Consider the following 16,073-nt stretch of genomic DNA (forward strand, 5'->3'; position numbering starts at 1 on the left):
GGAATAATCCACTTAGCGGAATTAATGGATTTTTGCTGTGATAAAAATGCATGAAGCCAAAATAGAATTTTTGGGAACATTTAAGTGTTCTTATTGTTTATATTGACTTTTTTTTGCAATATTTTAAGAGGTGCTATTAAAAGAAAAGTACATACATAGTTTTTCCAAATTTGATCCAGACTATCTTTTGAAAAAGGCCAAATTTTTATTTATTGATTTTTCAAATGGATACAATTAAAAACGACGCATCCTACAAAAAATGTTGTATGGGTGACTATCGCAAAATCAGTCAAAGTTTCTAATAAAGATATCGGAAACAATTCAAATTGAGCCCTACACTGAAAAAAATCAGTTTCAACAGTTTCAAAATAAAAACTCGATTTGCGAAAAACGCTTTTTGATTTGTATGAAATTGTGTCTCAAGATAGGTGATTATGTTCCCTACCAACCGTCCATACATCGCAAGCTTGACACTTTTAAGGAAAAAGTTTTTCTAACAAAAATTTTTCTTGTCGGAATTGATTTTTTTCTCAGTGTCAAGGAGTGCCAGTGGATTTCACATATACATACATATATTTAAATATTCCTGTACAGTCAAGCAGAGTACAATATTTAGGTCGTAACTAATCGCAACGGATAAAAATACACTGAAAATAATTTCGACAAGAAAAGTTTTTGTTAGAAAACTTTTTTCCTTCAAAGTGCCCAGCTTGCGATGTATGGACGGTTGGTAGGGAACATAATCACCTATCTTGAGACACAATTTCATACAAATCAAAAAGCGTTTTTTCGCAAATCGAGTTTTAATTTTGAAACTGTTGAAACTGATTTTTTTTCAGTGTAGGGCTCAATTTGAATTGTTTCCGATATCTTTATTAGAAACTTTGACTGATTTTGCGATAGTCACCCATATAACATTTTTTTGTAGGATGCGTCGTTTTTTAGATGTATCCATTTGAAAAAATCAATAATAAAAATTTGGCCTTTTTCAAAAGATAGTCTGGATCAAATTGGTAAAAACTTAGTAAGAGCCATTCACAAATACGGCCCATACAAATTTCAGAACCCTCCCATACAAAATACGTTACGAGAGGGTGGGTGGGGGCTTTCAGCCCCCAGGTCCATTTTAGCGTTATGTAATTTGTGAATGAACCCTTAATTTAACTATTGATTTATCCAATTTATCAATTAAAAACGACGTCAGTCCAATCAAACGACAACAAAATCAATCAATAACGGTGCTCACCTGCACTTTTGACAGCTGACCGACCTGATGCTCTTTATGGCTCTCAGCTTGTGGTTGTCAATCTGGGTGTCACGCTTACCGAAGGTACTCACGTGTCAGCTTCTACATGTCACGATGCGCTTGCAGTGATTGTCAGTAAAGAACATCGTTTAAAAGCGTGGTGGTTTTTGTTTTCATATCTGATCATCTGGTGATGGTCACGACATTTTGCAAGACTGATATTAACATCTATATAGCTTACACTAATTTTACTTTGGACAATATTTCATGACACATTACAAATTATTCCATAACATTTATACAAAACCACAAATGAAACAGCGAAAAAACTACAAGTTATACAAACAAAAATTAAAACAGCGAAAAAACACTAACAATTGAAGTAGTCTGCTACGGCTTCCAAGTGCTGATTGAACGGCAATAAAATTCTCGAAATCGTATTCCAGTCGGCCAAGTAGAGGCCTGCAAAGCTAAGTCTTTCCATTTCCATTTTAATGTAACTTTAAACGAAATAAAGTTCAATGATCTGCAGTCGATGCGTTTTGAGACCAACTTTTCAAGCCCACACAATCTTTAACAGGTGCACCAAGGCATCGATGTACCATTGTCTTCACATCATCCTCGGAAGCAATACAATCGATGTTTGTTAAAAACAAGGAAAATAACGATCCTCTGCTGTCGTCATCTGTATCTCGTCGCTTGTGTAATCCGTATCATGCAGATAGGTGACGTTTACTCCATCCATCAAGTCGGTACCTGCGGTTGGGGTAGACCTGATTGGCTTTGTAAAAAGTGAAGACGTGTCTTCTGGGATAAATCGTTTCACTGTTTCCATAATCATTGAAACTTGGGATTGTAGCTTAGTTATGTCCGAATGAATTGAGCGTTTTTTTGGTGGCAATGTAGAGGAAAGGTTCGTTTCGGCATTGCTCCAATCATTGAACGCAGGCATGCACTCTTCACATATCCATAGAACACCTCCAGATAACGTTTGTGATTGTTCTTCACTCATACCAATACACATGATGTGGTACGAGTTTTTGCACGGTCCAGCGCATACAACGGCCATTTGTTTCGTATATATGCATACAGAGCAGCTTTTACAATTCACAGTTTTATCACACTTCGAATTTAGAGTCATCGTTTTTAGTGCAATCGTACCAAAATACCACAATATATTTGCACGGAAGTATCACAGTACGAGTAAGACACACAAATAAGAAACAATTACGATTTATTTGTGATGCATAAAGGCTAATTACACCGAATAAATACGACAAACAACAAGCAAGCAGCACGCACTGCAACGGCAATACGGCAATACAAATTTAAGTCAGATTATGAAGTAATCGTCCTCCTCAACACCTTTCCTCCAATCAAATTGACGGAATTTTTGTGGATGCTTCTAGACCATCCACAAAAAATTCGTTCCCGTTGGTTGAAGGTTGTGTTACGGTTTATTTTATCTTGCAGGTTAGTGACAAATGTTTGAATGTATTTGTGTATGTTCCACTCTTGAATGTTCTGTGTTTGGGCCTGAAGATAGGCAATTAAAATTATAAAAAGAGGAATTCCCAGACACAGACTTAATATTGCTGGCGCCACATGGCACAAATTAATTGAGGGAGCCCAAATAGGATCTGAATCCTAAACCAAACTGAGCTATGTATACAACGGCTTGGCTGTTGTAGACAAAATGCAAAACGCAATTAAAACACATTTGCGGGATTTGACTGATGGAAGAAAATCTTTAACGAAACCTCGTCACATCTCGCAATGGGCAACACATTGGACGCTTCTCCCAGGGCACAGAGAGATCGTCAAATATTTTTATTTGTTGATTGTAGTGTTATTGTTTATATTTCTATGTTTGTAAAATAATTTTTATTGTAATACCTCGTGAAAGGAGGCTTCTAAGTGTCTTGAAAGTAGGCTTCCGAGCGTCTTGAAAGGAGGCTTCCGAGCATCTTAAGGAGGCTTCCGAGCCTCTTGAAAGGAGGCTTCCGAGCCTCTTGAAAGGAGGCTTCCGAGCCTCTTGAAAGGAGGCTTCCGAGCCGCTTGGAGGGAGGCTGCAGAGCCCCGTGGAAGGCGGCTCCCGAACCACTTGAAAGGAGGCTTCCGAGCCTCTTGAAAGGAGGCTTCCGAGCCTCTTGAAAGGAGGCTTCTGAGCCTCTTGAAAGGAGGCTTCTGAGCCTCTTGAGAGGAGGCTTCTGAGCCTCTTGAGAGGAGGCTTCTGAGCCTCTTGAAAGGAGGCTCTGAGCCTCTTGAAAGGAGGCTTGAGCCTCTTGAAAGGAGGCTTCCTGAGCCTCTTGAAAGGAGGCTTCTGAGCCTCTTGAAAGGAGGCTTCTGAGCCTCTTGAAAGGAGGCTTCTGAGCCTCTTGAAAGGAGGCTCTGAGCCTCTTGAAAGGAGGCTTCCTGAGCCTCTTGAAAGGAGGCTTCCTGAGCCTCTTGAAAGGAGGCTTCTGAGCCTCTTGAAAGGAGGCTTCTGAGCCTCTTGAAAGGAGGCCTGAGCCTCTTGAAAGGAGGCCTGAGCCACTTGAAAGGAGGCTTCTGAGCCACTTGAAAGGAGGCTCTGAGCCTCTTGAAAGGAGGCTTCTGAGCCTCTTGAGAGGAGGCTTCTGAGCCTCTTGAAAGGAGGCTTCTGAGCCTCTTGAAAGGAGGCTTCTGAGCCTCTTGAAAGGAGGCTTCCAGGCCTCTTGAAAGGAGGCTTCTGAGGCCTCTTGAAAGGAGGCTTCCAGCCTCTTGAAAGGAGGCTCTGAGCCTCTTGAAAGGAGGCTTCTGAGCCTCTTGAAAGGAGGCTTCTGAGCCTCTTGAAAGGAGGCTTCCTGAGCCTCTTGAAAGGAGGCCTGAGCCTCTTGAAAGGAGGCCTGAGCCACTTGAAAGGAGGCTTCCTGGCCACTTGAAAGGAGGCTTCCGAGCCACTTGAAAGGAGGCTTCCGAGCCACTTGAAAGGAGGCTTCGAGCCTCTTGAGAGGAGGCTTCTGAGCCTCTTGAGAGGAGGCTTCTGAGCCTCTTGAAAGGAGGCTTGAGCCTCTTGAAAGGAGGCTTCTGAGCCTCTTGAAAGGAGGCTTCGAGCCTCTTGAAAGGAGGCTCTGAGCCTCTTGAAAGGAGGCTTCTGAGCCTCTTGAAAGGAGGGTCCTGAGCCACTTGAAAGGAGGCTTCTGAGCCACTTGAAAGGAGGCTTCCTGAGCCACTTGAAAGGAGGCTTCTGAGCCACTTGAAAGGAGGCTTCTGAGCCTCTTGAAAGGAGGCTTCTGAGCCTCTTGAAAGGAGGCTTCTGAGCCTCTTGAAAGGAGGCTTCCTGAGCCTCTTGAAAGGAGGCTTCCGAGCCTCTTGAAAGGAGGCTTCTGAGCCTCTTGAAAGGAGGCTTCTGAGCCTCTTGAAAGGAGGCTGAGCCTCTTGAAAGGAGGCTTCTGAGCCTCTTGAAAGGAGGCTTCTGAGCCTCTTGAAAGGAGGCTTCTGAGCCTCTTGAAAGGAGGCCTGAGCCTCTTGAAAGGAGGCTTCCTGAGCCTCTTGAAAGGAGGCTTCTGAGCCTCTTGAAAGGAGGCTCCTGAGCCACTTGAAAGGAGGCTCTGAGCCACTTGAAAGGAGGCTTCCAAGCCACTTGAAAGGAGGCTTGAGCCACTTGAAAGGAGGCTTCCGAGCCTCTTGAAAGGAGGATTCCAGAGCCTCTTGAGAGGAGGCTTCTGAGCCTCTTGAAAGGAGGCTCTGGAGCCTCTTGAAAGGAGGCTTCTGAGCCTCTTGAAAGGAGGCTTGAGCCTCTTGAAAGGAGGCTTCTGAGCCTCTTGAAAGGAGGCTTCCGAGCCTCTTGAAAGGAGGCTTGAGCCTCTTGAAAGGAGGCTTCTGAGCCTCTTGAAAGGAGGCTTCTGAGCCTCTTGAAAGGAGGCTCTGAGCCTCTTGAAAGGAGGCTTCCTGAGCCTCTTGAAAGGAGGCCTGAGCCTCTTGAAAGGAGGCTTCCGAGCCTCTTGAAAGGAGGCTTTGAGGCCTCTTGAAAGGAGGCTTCTGAGCCTCTTGAAAGGAGGCTTCCAGGCCTCTTGAAAGGAGGCTTCTGAGCCTCTTGAAAGGAGGCTTGAGCCTCTTAAAAGGAGGATTCCGAGCCTCTTCAAAGGAGGCTTCCGGGCCTCTTGAAAGGAGGATTCTTAGCCTCTTGCAAGGAGGCTTCCAAGCCTTTTGGAGGCAGGCTTCTGGGCCTCTTGAAAGGAGGCTTCCGAGCCGCTTGAAAGCAGGCTTCCGAGCCTCTTGAAAGGCGGCTTCCTAGCCACTAGAAAGGAGGCTTCTGAGCTCTTTAAAGGAGGCTTCCTGAGCCTCTTGAAACGAGGCTTCTGAGCCTCTTGAAAGGAGGCCTGAGCCTCTTGAAAGGAGGCTTCCTGAGCCTCTTGAAAGGAGGCTTCTGAGCCTCTTGAAAGGAGGCTTCTGAGCCTCTTGAAAGGAGCCTTCTGAGCCTCTTGAAAGGAGCCTTCCTGAGCCTCTTGAAAGGAGCCTTCCAGCCTCTTGAAAGGAGCCTTCCGGGCCTCTTGAAAGGAGCCTTGAGCCTCTTGAAAGGAGGCTTCCAAGCCTCCTGAAAGGAGGCCTGAGCCTCTTGAAAGGAGGCTTCTGAGCCTCTTGAAAGGAGGCTTCCTGAGCCTCTTGAAAGGAGGCTTCTGAGCCTCTTGAAAGGAGGCTTCCTGAGCCTCTTGAAAGGAGGCTTCTGAGCCTCTTGAAAGGAGGCTTCAGAGCCTCTTGAAAGGAGGCCTGAGCCTCTTGAAAGGAGGCTTCCGAACATCTTGAAAGGAGGCTTCCGAGCCTCTTGAAAGGAGGCTTCCGAGCCTCTTGAAAGGAGGCTTCCGAGCCTCGTGAAAGGAGGCTTCTAAGTGTCTTGAAAGTAGGCTTCCGAGCGTCTTGAAAGGAGGCTTCTGAGCATCTTAAGGAGGCTTCCTGATCCTCTTGAAAGGAGGCTTCTGAGCCTCTTGAAAGAAGGCTTCTGAGCCTCTTGAAAGGAGGCTCTGAGCCACTTGAAAGAAGGCTTCCGTTCGTCTTGAAAGGAGGCTTGAGCCTCTTGAAAGGAGGCTTGAGGCCTCTTGAGAGGAGGCTTCTGAGCCTCTTGAAGGAGGCTTCCAGCCTCTTGAAAGGAGGCTTCTGAGCCTCTTGAAAGGAGGCTTCAGGCCTCTTGAAAGGAGGCTTCTGAGCCTCTTGAAAGGAGGCTTCCAGGCCTCTTGAAAGGAGGCTTCCTGAGCCTCTTGAAAGGAGGCTTCCAGGCCTCTTGAAAGGAGGCTTCCGAGCCTCTTGAAAGGAGGCTTCTGAGCCTCTTGAAAGGAGGCTTCTGAGGCCTCTTGAAAGGAGGCTTCTGAGCCTCTTGAAAGGAGGCTTCCGAGCCTCTTGAAAGGAGGCTTCCTGAGCCTCTTGAGCAGGACTTCTGAGCCTCTTGAAAGGAGGCTTCTGAGCCTCTTGAAAGGAGGCTCCAGAGCCCTTGAAAGGAGGCTTCCTGAGCCACTTGAAAGGAGGCTCTGAGCCACTTGAAGGGAGGCTTCCGGGCCTCTTGAGAGGAGGCTTCCGAGCCTCTTGAAAGGAGGCTTCCGAGCCTCTTGAAAGGAGGCTTCCGAGCCTCTTGAAAGGAGGCTTCCGAGCCTCTTGAAAGGAGGCTTCCGAGCCTCTTGAAAGGAGGCTTCCGAGCCTCTTGAAAGGAGGCTTCCGAGCCTCTTGAAAGGAGGCTTCCGAGCCTCTTGAAAGGAGGCTCCCGAGCCACTTGAAAGGAGGCTTCCGAGCCACTTGAAAGGAGGCTTCCGAGCCACTTGAAAGGAGGCTTCCGAGCCTCTTGAAAGGAGGCTTCCGAGCCTCTTGAAAGGAGGCTTCCGAGCCTCTTGAAAGGAGGCTTCCGAGCCTCTTGAAAGGAGGCTTCCGAGCCTCTTGGAAGGAGGCTTCCGAGCCTCTTGAAAGGAGGCTTCCGAGCCTCTTGAAAGGAGGCTTCCGAGCCTCTTGAAAGGAGGCTCCGAGCCTCTTGAAAGGAGGCTCCGAGCCTCTTGAAAGGAGGCTCCGAGCCTCTTGAAAGGAGGCTTCCGAGCCTCTTGAAAGGAGGCTTCCGAGCCTCTTGGAAGGAGGCTTCCGAGCCTCTTGGAAGGAGGCTTCCGAGCCTTATGAAAGGAGCCTTCCGAGCCTCTTGAAAGGAGGCTTACGAGTCTCTTGAAGGGGGCTTCCGCGTCTCTTGAAAGGAGGCTTCGGAGCCTCTTGAAAGGATGCTTCCGAGCCTCTTGAAAGGAGGCTTACGAGCCTCTTGAAAGGAGGCTTACGAGTCTCTTGAAGGGGGCTTCCGAGCCTCTTGAAAGAAGGCTTCCGAACCTCTTGAAAGGAGGCTTCCGAGCCTCTTGAAAGGAGGCTTCCGAGCCTCTTGAAAGGAGGCTTCCGAGCCTCTTGAAAGGAGGCTTCCGAGCCTCTTGAAAGGAGGCTTCCGAGCCTCTTGAAAGGAGCCTTCCGAGTCTCTTGAAGGGGGCTTCCGCGCCTCTTGAAAGGAGGCTTCCGAGCCTCTTGAAAGGAGACTTGCGAGCTTCTTGAAAGAAGGCTTACGAGCCTCTTGAAAGGAGGCTTACGAGTCTCTTGAAGGGGGCTTCCGAGCCTCTTGAAAGAAGGCTTCCGAACCTCTTGAAAGGAGGCTTCCGAGCCTCTTGAAAGGAGGCTCCTGAGCCTCTTGATATGAGGCTTCTAAGCCATTTGAAATGAGGCTTCCAGGCCTTTTAAAAAGAGGCTTCCGGAGCCTCTTGAAAGGAGGCTTCCTGGAGTCTCTTGAAAGGAGGCTTCCAGAGCATCTTGAAAGGAGGCTTCTGAGCCTCTTGAAAGGAGGCTTTCAGGCCTCTTGAAAGGAGGCTCTGAGCCTCTTGAAAGGAGGCCTGAGCCTCTTGAAAGGAGGCTTCTGAGCCTCTTGAAAGGAGGCCTGAGCCTCTTGAAAGGAGGCTTACGAGCTTCTTGAAAGGAGGCTCTGGGCCTCTTGAAAGGAGGCATCCGGGCCTCTTAAAAGGAGGCTTCCGGGCTTCTTGAACGGAGGCTTCCGAGCCGCTTGAAAGGAGGCTTCGGAGCCTCTTGAAAGGAGGCTTCGGAGCCTCTTGAAAGGAGGCTTCCGGGCTTCTTGAAAGAAGGCTTCCGAGCGTCTTGAAAGGAGGCTTTCGTGCCTCTTGATAGGAGGCTTCCGTGCCTCTTGAAAGGAGGCTTCTGAGCTTCTTGAAAGGATGCTACCGCGCCTCTTGAAAGGAGGCTCACGAGCCTCTTGAAAGGAGGCTTACGAGCTTCTTGAAAGGAGGCTTTCTGGCCTCTTGAAAGGAGGCTTCCGGGCCTCTTAAAAGGAGGCTTCCGGGCCTCTTAAAAGGAGGCTTCCGGGCCTCTTGAAAGGAGGCTTCCGAGCCTCTTGAAAGGAGGCTTCCGAGCCTCTTGAGAGGAGGCTTCCGAGCCTCTTGAAAGGAGGCTTCCGAGCCTCTTGAAAGGAGGCTTCCGAGCCTCTTGAAAGGAGGCTTCCGAGCCTCTTGAAAGGAGGCTTCCGAGCCTCTTGAAAGGAGGCTTGAGCCTCTTGAAAGGAGGCTTCTGAGCCTCTTGAAAGGAGGCTTCTGAGCCTCTTGAAAGGAGGCTTCCAGCCTCTTGAAAGGAGGCTTCTGAGCCTCTTGAAAGGAGGCTTGAGCCTCTTGAAAGGAGGCTTCTGAGCCTCTTGAAAGGAGGCTTCTGAGCCTCTTGAAAGGAGGCTTCCTGAGCCTCTTGAAAGGAGGCTTCTGAGCCTCTTGAAAGGAGGCTTCTGAGCTCTTGAAAGGAGGCTTCCTGAGCCTCTTGAAAGGAGGCTTCCTGAGCCTCTTGAAAGGAGGCTCTGAGCCTCTTGAAAGGAGGCTTCTGAGCCTCTTGAAAGGAGGCTTCTGAGCCTCTTGAAAGGAGGCTCTGAGCCTCTTGAAGGAGGCTGAGCCTCTTGAAAGGAGGCTTCTGAGCCTCTTGAAAGGAGGCTCTGAGCCTCTTGAAAGGAGGCTCTGAGCCTCTTGAAGGAGGCTTCCTGAGCCTCTTGAAAGGAGGCTTCCTGAGCCTCTTGAAAGGAGGCTTCCGAGCCTCTTGAAAGGAGGCTTCCTGAGCCTCTTGAAAGGAGGCTTGGAGCCTCTTGAAAGGAGGCCTGAGCCTCTTGAAAGGAGGCTTCTGAGCCTCTTGAAAGGAGGCCTGAGCCTCTTGAAAGGAGGCTTCTGAGCCTCTTGAAAGGAGGCTTCTGAGCCTCTTGAAAGGAGGCCTGAGCCTCTTGAAAGGAGGCTCTGAGCCTCTTGAAAGGAGGCTTCCTGAGCCTCTTGAAAGGAGGCCTGAGCCTCTTGAAAGGAGGCTTCTGAGCTTGAAAGGAGGCTTCTGAGCCTCTTGAAAGGAGGCTCTGAGCCTCTTGAAAGGAGGCTTCTGAGCCTCTTGAAAGGAGGCTTCTGAGCCTCTTGAAAGGAGGCTTCCGAGCCTCTTGAAAGGAGGCTTCTGAGCCTCTTGAAAGGAGGCTTCCGAGCCTCTTGAAAGGAGGCTTCCGAGCCTCTTGAAAGGAGGCTTCCGAGCCTCTTGAAAGGAGGCTTCCGAGCCTCTTGAAAGGAGGCTTCCGAGCCTCTTGAAAGGAGGCTTCCGAGCCTCTTGAAAGGAGGCTTCTGAGCTTCTTGGAAGGATGCTACCGAGCCTCTTGAAAGGATGCTACCGAGCCTCTTGAAAGTAGGCTTCCGGGCCTCTTGAAAGGAGGCTTCCGGGCCTCTTGAAAGGAGGCTTCCGGGCCTCTTGAAAGGAGGCTTCCGGGCCTCTTGAAAGGAGGCTTCCAAGTTGTATTCTCGGAATTTATCATGGATTTGTCACAAAGTTATCTGGTCCGTTGTTAATCGTCCTACTCAAAGACCGATTTGATATTCATCGACAAAGGTCTCCTCAACAGTTCGTTAGCACAATCTAGTCAGTGCCCTTTCTTGTACATAGAACATATGAGGTCATCAAGCCAACTCGAACTTCCGGAGCAAGTCCTGGAGCAACTTCCGAAGGAAGTCCTGGAGCAACTTCCGGAGCAAGTCCTGGAGCAACTTCCGAAGGAAGTCCTGGAGCAACTTCCGGAGGAAGTCTTGGAGATACTTCTGCAGGAGCTCCTGGAGAAACTTCTGGAGAAGCTCCTGAAGAAACTTCCGGAGGAACTCCTGGAGGAACTTTCGGAGGAGCTCCTGGAGGAACTTCTGGAGTAGCTCCTGGGGGAACTTCCGAAGAAGCTCCTGGAGAAACTTTCGAAGGAGCGCCTGGAGAAGGAGAAGCTCCTGAAGAAATTTCTGGAGGCTCTTCTGGAGAAACTGCCGGAGGAGCTCCTGGAGAAATTTCTGGAGGAGCCCCTGGAGAAACTTCCGGAGGAGCTCCTTGAGGAACTTCCGGAGGAGCTGCTGGAGGAACTTCCGGAGGAGCTCCTGGAGGAACTTCCAAAGGTGCTGCTGGAGTAATTCTCGCTGAAAGTTTCTTAAGGAACTCCTTCGGAATTTTTTTTGCAGGATTTCCTCCAGAAATTTTTCCGAAAGTTTATTCCAAAGTTCTTTTGACAGTTCGTCCAGTAATTGTTCCAGAATTTCCTTCGGGAAATCTTTCAGATGCTTCGCCAGGAATTCCACTAGGAGCTACTCCAGAAATTCCCATGATAATTCCATTAGATTATTTCACAAATATAAATGTCATATAAATCTGGCTGGAAATAATCGTCTATCGCAGACACCAAACTTGGACGGCTGATGTCCACCGGCAGGATGGTTTCGACTCTGTAGTGTCTGCAAAACAAAGCGGGCAATGTTTAAGCACGGAGAGTACTTACGCGATGACACAGGCTAGAAGTCCTCTAACAAACTTATTACCTCCTATTTCAAATTTTTTTATCTATCGGTGGAAATTTGTAGGACTGCAAATTTTTTTTTTGTGTGTCTTTATTAAGGAGACTTTCAGCCCGAGGCTGGCTCGTCTCCGGTACTGCAAATTCTGTTCCATCAGTTTTCCTGATTCAATTCAAACAAATTTCCTAAAACAATGTAACGCGGAAATTCCAACGAATTTCTCATGGAAGTTACAAATGGTTTTCCGCAGCATCTTTTAACCGTTCAGAATATGTCTGTACATGTCTTTTGCTCGATTTTTTCATGTAAGGATTTTTGAAAACAGATTTCATATTTAGAATGTATTCGCTTTATGTAGGATTCTTATCCTATTTGGGCACCTCGAATCAATTAGTGCCATTAGGTATTAACGATTCGATGTTTGTGTCTGGAGAAAATCACTACTTAACATTTTATTGCCTACATAAAAGCTTTCAACTTGAATCCAGACACAGAATCAACAAACAAAACTGACGCAAATGACACACTCAAGCGAATATTAATAACTGTTCGAATAAAATAAAACAAACCGTAACATAACACGAAACACATCTAACAGATCTAACAATAATAATCTGAATTCCTGGTCGAAATGCAATTCTGGCGTAACGCTAAGCAACTTGGTTTCAATTTTAGCACACATACATTCATGCACCTACACAATTGAGACATCAGAAGAGTTTGTCTAATTGAATCGATTGATACATGACATACGATTCCACGAGTGTCCATATATTTGCTTCTCCTTATTCGGCTCCGCACACATTAATCATGCTTTGATACTGCTCCCGGGGCTTACGTCAGACGGATTTGGACTGGAAATATAACTGATAGCATCGACTGGCTGTGGTCGAATGTGTATGAATGAATCATGAATCAGAGAGGTGTGAATTTGGCATTCCAACAACCGGTCTCCGTTGCCTATATTGACGTAACCGCTTCTAAAATTGATAGCTATCTTAATTTCAATATGGACTGTTGATTAATTTTTGTTTCTTCCGTTCTTCTTCTTCTCTTCCAGTTTATCAAAGCTGGAATCACTGGAGCTTCGGGAGAACCTGCTCAAACACCTGCCCGAGTCGATTAGCCAACTGACGAACCTGGAACGGTTGGATCTGGGTGACAATGAAATCGAAGAGCTTCCGCCGCACCTGGGCTACCTGCCGGCCCTGCAGGAACTGTGGCTCGACCACAACCAGCTGCAGAAGCTGCCGCCCGAAGTGGGATTACTAAGAAACTTAGTATGCCTGGACGTTTCGGAAAATCGGTAAGTTGATTTATTTCCCCCCTTCTGCGTTTTGTTGTTTGTAGTTGTAACCCTTATCAATTCCCACAATCAGCATGGAAGAGCTGCCGGAGGAGATAGGTGGCTTGGAGAATCTGACCGACTTACACCTGTCGCAAAATCTTCTGGAAATCCTTCCCGATGGCATTTCAAAGCTGACCAAACTCACAATCCTCAAGCTGGATCAGAACCGGTTGCACACGCTGAACGAAAACATTGGCCAGTGCGTCAACATGCAGGAACTCATCCTGACCGAAAATTTCCTAAACGAGATGCCTTACACCATCGGCAATATGACGATGTTGAACAATCTGAACGTCGACCGGAACTCGCTCATTTCGGTGCCGAGCGAGTTGGGAAATTGCAAAAACCTGGGTGTGCTGAGCTTACGCGAAAATAAGCTAACCAAACTGCCATCGGAGCTGGGAAATTGCCTGGAATTGCACGTTCTAGATGTATCCGGTAACCGGCTTCAGCATCTGCCGTACTCGTTGGTGAACTTGCAGCTGAAAGCCGTCTGGCTTTCGGAAAACCAAGCCCAACCACTCCTCACATTCCAACCGGACATCGACGAGGTGACCGGTGACCAGGTCTTGACCTGCTTCCTTCTTCCCCAGCAGGAATACGTTCCGGCAAGTCCGGACAACCGGGACGACACCGAGTCGGAAGACTGGGAAGAACGGGAAGCATCCCGGACGCACTCGGTCAAGTTCAGCGAGGATTCCAACGTCGACAAGGACACCCCATTCGTGCGGCAGAACACACCGCACCCGAAGGAATTGAAACTGAAGGCGCACAAACTGTTCGCCAAGGAGAAACGGTCGGACGACCTGAGCGGCGGTAACCTGGACACCCTGTCGGAGGAGTCCTCCTCGAGGCCATCGTTGCTGAACAAAACCGGCGGCCTGCAGGCCACCCTGGACGACATCCAGGGTGTGGTCGCGAACGAGCCCATCGCCGAGGAGGACGCCAACAAGGAGAACGAGGACTTCGACGACGGCTACGAGAAGCGGGTCGGATTCGACGTGAACGAGGAGGAAGACCGGTACTACTCGGAGGAAAATGAGGATTCCCACGAAAAGAAGCCCATTTCCAAGCTGCATCGAAGGTAGGGGAAATTGGAGGTTGTTGTTGTTGCTGTTGTTAGTTTCTTTTTTTTCGTTAATTTTGTTTTGCATGTGAATGAAATGCATGTTACTTTCAAATTTTGCTTGACTGATTTTGTGCTCAACTTTTGTAGGTTTGAAGATTTACATCTCGAATTTCCAGTGAAATATTTTGCAAATTGCGTTAGAAATCCCAACAAATTGTTCAAAGTTTCATCGAATATCCCTTCGAATTTCGCCAGAATTTGCGTTTAGAATTCCAACGAATTTTTGTCCCAAAACCCAACCAATTTGTTTTCAATCTTCCGACGAATTTTTTGATATTCTGGATATTCCAACGAATTTCATATTGAAATTCCTACGATTGTTTTTGTTTTCAATCTGAACCGATTTCGGTCTGAAATTCCAACAATTTATTGTCCCAAAATCCAATGAATTTTCATCCAAAAAATCAACGAATTTCCTTTTGAAATTTCAATGAAGTTCTTTTTTCAATTCCAAAAAATTTCCTTTGTTGGAGTCAACAAATTTCCGTCTAAAAATAAGACCTGTGTGCCGCAGAAAAGTTCTCGTGGTAACTTCTGTAGAGTTTGCGAAGTGTTCTTGGAGGAGTTTCTTCAGAAACTTCCGGTGGAATTCCTGGAGGAACTTCTGATGAAATTCCTGGAGGAACTTTTGAAGGAATTCCTGAAGAAACTTCCGGAGGAATTCTTGGAGGTATTGCCGGAGGAATTTCTGGAGGAACTTTCGGAGGAATTTCTGGAGGAACTTCCGAAGGAAGTCCTGGAAGAACTTCCGGAGGAATTTCTGGAGGAACTTCCGGAGGAATTCCTGTAGGAACTTTTGGAGGAATTCCTGGAGGAACTTCCGGAAGAACTATCGGAGGAGCTTACGAAGGAACTCCTGGAGGAACTTCCGAAGGAATTTTTAGAGGAACTTCCGGAGTAATTCTTGGACGAACTTCAGGAGAAATTTCTGGAGGAACTTCCGGAGGAATTCCTGTAGGAACTTCTGGAGGAATTTCTGAAGCAACTTCCGGAGGAATTTCCAGAGGAATCCCTGAAGGAACTTCCAGCGAAATTCCTGGAGAAACTTCCAGAGAAATTCCTGCAGGAACTTTCGGAGGAATTTCTGGATGCTTTCTAGAGTAATCTCAAGAGAAATTCCTGAAGGAACTTCCAGAAGAATTCCTGGAGGAACTTTCAGAGGAATTCCTGGAGGATCTGCCAGAGAAATTCCTGGAGAAACTTCTGAAGAAATTCCTTCAGGAGCTTTCGGAGAAATTCCTGAAGGAACTTCTGAGGGAATTCTTGAAGCAACTTCCGAAGGAATTTCTAGAGGAACTTCTGGAGTAATTCTTGGAGAAACTTCTGGACGAACTTCCGGAGGAACTTTCAGAGGATTCTCTGGAAAAAACTTTCAAAGAAATTCCTGGAGAAACTTCCAGAGAAATTCCTGGATGAACTTTCGAAGGAATATCGGGAGGAACTTCCGAAGAATTTTCTTAAGGAACTTCCGAAGAATTCCTGTTGGAACTTTCGGAGGAATTCCTGCAGGTACTTTCCGGAGGAACTTCCGAAGTAATTCCATGAGGAACTTCCGGAGGAATTTCTGAAGAAACTTCAGGAGGAACTTGCAGAAGAATCCCTGGAGGAACTTCTAGCGAAATTCCTGGAGAAGCTTCCAGAGAAATTTCTGGAGCAAATTTTGGAGGAATTTCTGGAGGAATTCTTGAATGAACTTGCGAAGGAATTTCTAGATGATGTTTAGAGGAACTTCAAGAGAAATTGCTGCAGCAACTTTCGGAGAAATACCTGAAGGAACTTCCGAAGGAATTCCTGAAGGACTTTCCGATGGAATTTCTAGAGGATCTTTCGGAGTAATTCCTGGAGCAACTTCCAGAGAAATTCCTGGAGGAATTTCCGGAGGAATTCCTGGAGGAACTTCCGGAAGAATTCCTGGAGGAACTTCTGGAGTAATTCCTGAAGGAACTTCCGGAGGAATTCCTGAAGGAACTTCCGAAGGAATTTCTGGAGGAGCTTCCGAAGGAATTTCTGGAGGAGCTTCCGAAGGAATTCCTGGAGGAACTTCAGAGGGAATTCCTGGAAAAACTCCCGGAGGAATTCCTGGAAGACCTTCCGGAGGAATTTCTGGAGGAGCTTCCGGAGGAATATCTGGTGGAACTTCCGTAGGAATTTCTGGAAGAGCTTCGTAAGGAATTCCTGTAGGAACTTTCGGAGGAATTCTTGGAGGAACTTCCGGAAGAATTCCTGGAGGAGCTAGAGAAACTTCTGGAGTAATTCCTGAAGGAACTTCCGGAGTAATTCCTGAAGGAACTTCCGAAGGAATTTCTGGAGGAGCTTCCGAAGGAATTTCTGGAAGAGCTTCCGAAGGAATTTCTGGAGAAATTCCTGGATGAACTTCCGGAGGAATTTCTAGATGATTTCTAGAGGAACTTCAAGAAAAATTCCTGCAGCAACTTTCGGAGAAATTCCTGAAGGAACTTCCGAAGGAATTCCTGAAGGACTTTCCGATGGAATTTCTAGATGATCTTCCGGAGTGATTCCTGGAGAAAATTCCTGAGTAATTCCTGGAGA

The 16,073-nt window shown here is 47.2% G+C and overlaps 1 protein-coding gene across 19 annotated transcripts in view; it reads left to right on the forward strand.

The window, feature by feature from the left end:
• Positions 1-16,073, forward strand: part of LOC134207896 (protein lap4) — a 250,176-nt gene that overhangs the window by 85,115 nt on the left and 148,988 nt on the right. For 18 of the 19 annotated variants that reach the window (XM_062683915.1, XM_062683917.1, XM_062683922.1 and 15 more), the window contains 2 exons: positions 12,107-12,352; positions 12,426-13,478. In XM_062683915.1, coding sequence (XP_062539899.1) covers positions 12,107-12,352; positions 12,426-13,478 — 1,299 coding nt within the window. The remainder of the gene's footprint in view (positions 1-12,106; positions 12,353-12,425; positions 13,479-16,073) is intronic. The other variant, XM_062683924.1, reaches the window with a different exon arrangement.

This window comes from Armigeres subalbatus, chromosome 1 (genome assembly GCF_024139115.2).
Source record: "Armigeres subalbatus isolate Guangzhou_Male chromosome 1, GZ_Asu_2, whole genome shotgun sequence".
Taxonomy (NCBI): domain Eukaryota; kingdom Metazoa; phylum Arthropoda; class Insecta; order Diptera; family Culicidae; genus Armigeres; species Armigeres subalbatus.